This window comes from Trematomus bernacchii, unplaced genomic scaffold (assembly GCF_902827165.1).
Source record: "Trematomus bernacchii unplaced genomic scaffold, fTreBer1.1, whole genome shotgun sequence".
Classification (NCBI taxonomy): Eukaryota; Metazoa; Chordata; class Actinopteri; order Perciformes; family Nototheniidae; genus Trematomus; species Trematomus bernacchii.
Window position 1 is genome coordinate 13994074 of NW_022987714.1, and position 3798 is coordinate 13997871.

The window sequence follows — 3798 nt, forward strand, 5'->3', positions numbered from 1 at the left end:
TGATTGGCTCAAACTCTTCTTCATCAGAGCGCCATATTTCAACCCCCCAATTGCTCTGCTTTTGTGTGGCTCATTCAGTGAGCACTGTAGTTAATCCCCCAGTGAGACGGAGGCTCATCTGCCGGTATTCCTTCTGCTATCTGCTTGAGTACAACTGCGTATTCCTGATGCATCCAGGTGTCCCCCCCGTGATGGGAGAGGTTAGGAAGACATCAAACTCCTCCAAGAAACATGGAACATTGTATTATAGAAGCCTCTGAAACCCTCGCTCGTCCTGCAGGGTTGTCTGCTAGAGCCCACCGAGCAGAAAGATGAAGAGAAGAACCCCCTCTCAGCAGAAAGGTGAAGAGAAGCATCCCATCTTATCAGAAAGGTGAAGAGAAGCATCCCATCTCGAACGACCTCGTGCTTCCTTGCACGTGGCTGGGGGTGCTCTCTGCACCCGGAGAGTGTGACCCTCTCTCTCTGACCCTTGGCCTTGAGAGCTGTCCTAGTTATTGGGTTAACACTTGATAGGGATGTTTTTCTGAGTGAAGACAACTCAAAGTAATGGATTAGCACATTATCATTTAATTACAAAAATAGGCCCCTCAGAATTATTTGGGAGCCTTCCTGACACATGCACATTATCATTTTGAAGGTTTGTGTTAGTCATTGAACATGCAAGAATCATATACTCATCAGTCCATAGCAGAGACATGTTATTGTAAGTTAAAGGTGAGCTTGTCCCTGTGGATATAACCCCTTCTCAATGATTCTAAATGTATATTAATTCACCATTTACCTTTTGATAACATATTAGTTTATCAGAAATATAATAAATTACTCAATATAATTGACTCTTCCCTCCCTTTTCTTGCATATGGTACATATGAAATAATAACTTAGGAGTCTATTTAAGCATGGTATAGTTTATAATCTATTAATCGAGAAGACTCAGTATCACCTGTGTGCAGCTTACAAAAACCATTGTGATAAACATATATTATGCAGGAAATTGATACATTTGTTGAAAAACAAAGCATATCTGATTTGGGAGGAAAAGTTTCATCCCTTTAACATCTGAGTTATTACTGAAAGCATAGCAGGAATGATACTGGGTGTCTGAGGGTGTCATTACTGAGAAATGTCAAACAAAATCAAAACCTTACATTTGAAAACAGGTTTGCATTCCTCCACTGAAGGTGACGTTATCATTGGAAACAATAAAAGCTAATTGTTTTGATGTAGAATCTATAAATTGAATCGTTAGAGCAGAACATAATGGTTGTATTGTAGCCTGAGTTTTGTGCAGCCTTTAGTTTTACCAGGTGGAAACATTGTCTATATAATGTGAATACATGTAGAACTAGACATTAAGAGACCCCTGACATTAGGCCTATTTGAACAATAGTAGGGGCTTTTACCAGCTCGCCAACTTACAGGCATCCTCTGCATAGCAGTATGAATAGCCTTAAAAACAACCCACTCTGTGGTAACGAGAGTCATGTATCTGAACCAAATGCCCTAAGTGAAGCCGTTAGTCTCATGATCTGACTGACCCAAGGGTTGGTGCTGGTGTGACAGGGAGGCTTCCAAGTGTTCATAGCAGATGTCATGCTTTCAGTTCATGGCTCGGTGGGGGGAGCAGACCCATGTGAGACAGTATCAGTTTGAGGAGTGTCATTCTCTCTGGGAGCAGCCATAGCATCTCTGTGACTGCACTCAGCCGGACTGCAGCAGGGCAGAACTGGGTGACTTTTAGGCCCCGGCTCCACGAGGACGAAAACGGCAAAACGCATCGGAGTAACGCAAATGCAACCGCAAAAAACCTTCCGTCCCCACGCAATATACACCGGATTGAGTCAAGCTCCACGAGACGGCTCCGTTTACATCCAAACGCTGTAAAAGCTGCAGTACATATGCCGAACCTGTACGTGGCGCTGTAACTTCATCCACCAAAAGCAGCGAGTATAAGATCCCCCCCGGATGTGTAAGGCACAAACAAACAAACACACAAGGTGGAAGATGGCTGATGTTTGTGCAAGAAAGGAGGTCTTTTCGTGGACTGATGATGAGGTAGAACTTCTACTTCGGGTCACATTAGAGTACAAAACTTCACTAATACAGGACAATGTTGACTGGGAGTCCTGCAAGTTGAAGTATAGTGATATAGACGACTTATTTCAGGCGCAGTATCCGAGGACCGACACAGGGAAGGATTTCCCTCACAGCGTGGGGGCCATTACAAAGGCCCAGCTTGCCGCCAAGCTTAAACAAATCCGCATAAAGTACAGGCATGCGGTGGACACGAAGCGTCGGAGTGGCCAAGGACGTGTTGTGCACATGTTTTTTGAGCTGTGTGAAGAGGTCTGGGGTGGCTCGCCTGCAACGTGCTCCCTTCGCTCGGGCATCGAGACGGTGGACCTGGAAGCGTCGTCTTCCGGACCAAGCTCACCACGGAGTTTGGAGTGTTCCAACGATTCGCCACCGCCAGAGTTGAGCGAATCCAGCGGAAGTCTGCCAGCTGCTGCAGTTGTACAGCATCGCAGGAATCTGCTCCAGGTATGTTCATGATTTCAAGCTTAACGGACTTGCTACATACTACGATACAGTACCTTCCACAGAAAAACTGAACACGTTTAAGCTTTGTAAAAGTAGAATGTATTGAGAGCTGTTGTATTTGTAAAAGTAGAAGCTATTGCACAACATGCCTTTGGTCTTATGTGATCTGGTGGTCCTATTGTGTAATAATAAAAAAATGCTCTGGTTTATTCAAGGTGCAGCTGAACGGCCACAGAAGTGACCGCTTGAAAAAAAAACTTCCTGTTGACCATGCCGTGCAGGAAGACCTCAAACTCAAAAGGAGGATGGTGGAGCTGATGGAGCAAAATCAGACCCGCATCGCAGAAAACTTTGTTCAGATGAATGCCAATATTCGGGAGGGCTTTTCCCTGATGAGGGAATTAATGCATGCTCAACCCCACAGCAGCATTGGTGGATAATTACAGGAACAGTCACCGTACCTGTATAGAGGGCCACAGCCTGGCTACACACCAAGCCCCTCTGCACCACAACGGCACACGAGGACCCCTGACCCCACACGGCAACCATCCCAGTATTCATACAGCCAGTCACTCTTTGAAGACGACTGTTGAAGCACAGAGCTTCAGTTTTTGTTGCACTTTATATGTATATAAAGAAAGTCTGGAAGTGGGTGCAGCAAATGTAACTTTTTTTATTCCAGTGAATATTTTTTGTTGCCAGTCAAGGTGTTCTATTCCTTGTTTTACTGTGAACATGAGGACTGTTAAAGCACAGAGCTTCAGTTTTTGTCCAGTTAAAGTCTGGAAGTGTTTTTAACTTGTTATTCCAGTGAATTTTTTTTGTTGCCAGTCAAGGTGTTATATTCCTTATTTCACTGTGAACATGTGGACTGAAAGCATTTAACTTTTTATTCCATAAATGTACATATATATCATTATAGCTCTTGCAACTCTGCTTAATAAAAAACATTGCAAAATAACAGTCTTGTCTCATGTCAATGTACTCCAATAGCACTCTTCACTGTCTTTCCCTCATTACAGTCAGTGAGATATCTATTACTGGCCAAGTTGACTGATAAAGCAGTGAGCTTCAGTTTGTGGCGTAGTAAGCCAGTTGTTTTAACCCATAAGAACCCGGACCCGTTTCTACTTTTGGGAACATTGAGAACATAATTAAGACATATATAGACCATATTTCTGATAAATAACCCCCCCTAGTGTCATATAACTCATAACTTCAATAATGAGGATGCGTTTTTGGTTTAAATAAGTT

At 43.5% G+C, this 3798-nt stretch overlaps 1 protein-coding gene across 1 annotated transcript; it reads left to right on the top strand.

The window, feature by feature from the left end:
• The first annotated feature begins 1968 nt into the window (after positions 1-1968).
• LOC117491709 lies at positions 1969-3505 on the top strand. The gene is made up of 2 exons (XM_034141797.1): positions 1969-2544; positions 2760-3505. The coding sequence occupies exons 1-2, from the start codon at positions 1969-1971 to the stop codon at positions 2982-2984; spliced, it is 801 nt and encodes a 266-aa protein (XP_033997688.1). The 3' UTR covers positions 2985-3505.
• The last annotated feature ends 293 nt before the right edge of the window (positions 3506-3798 follow it).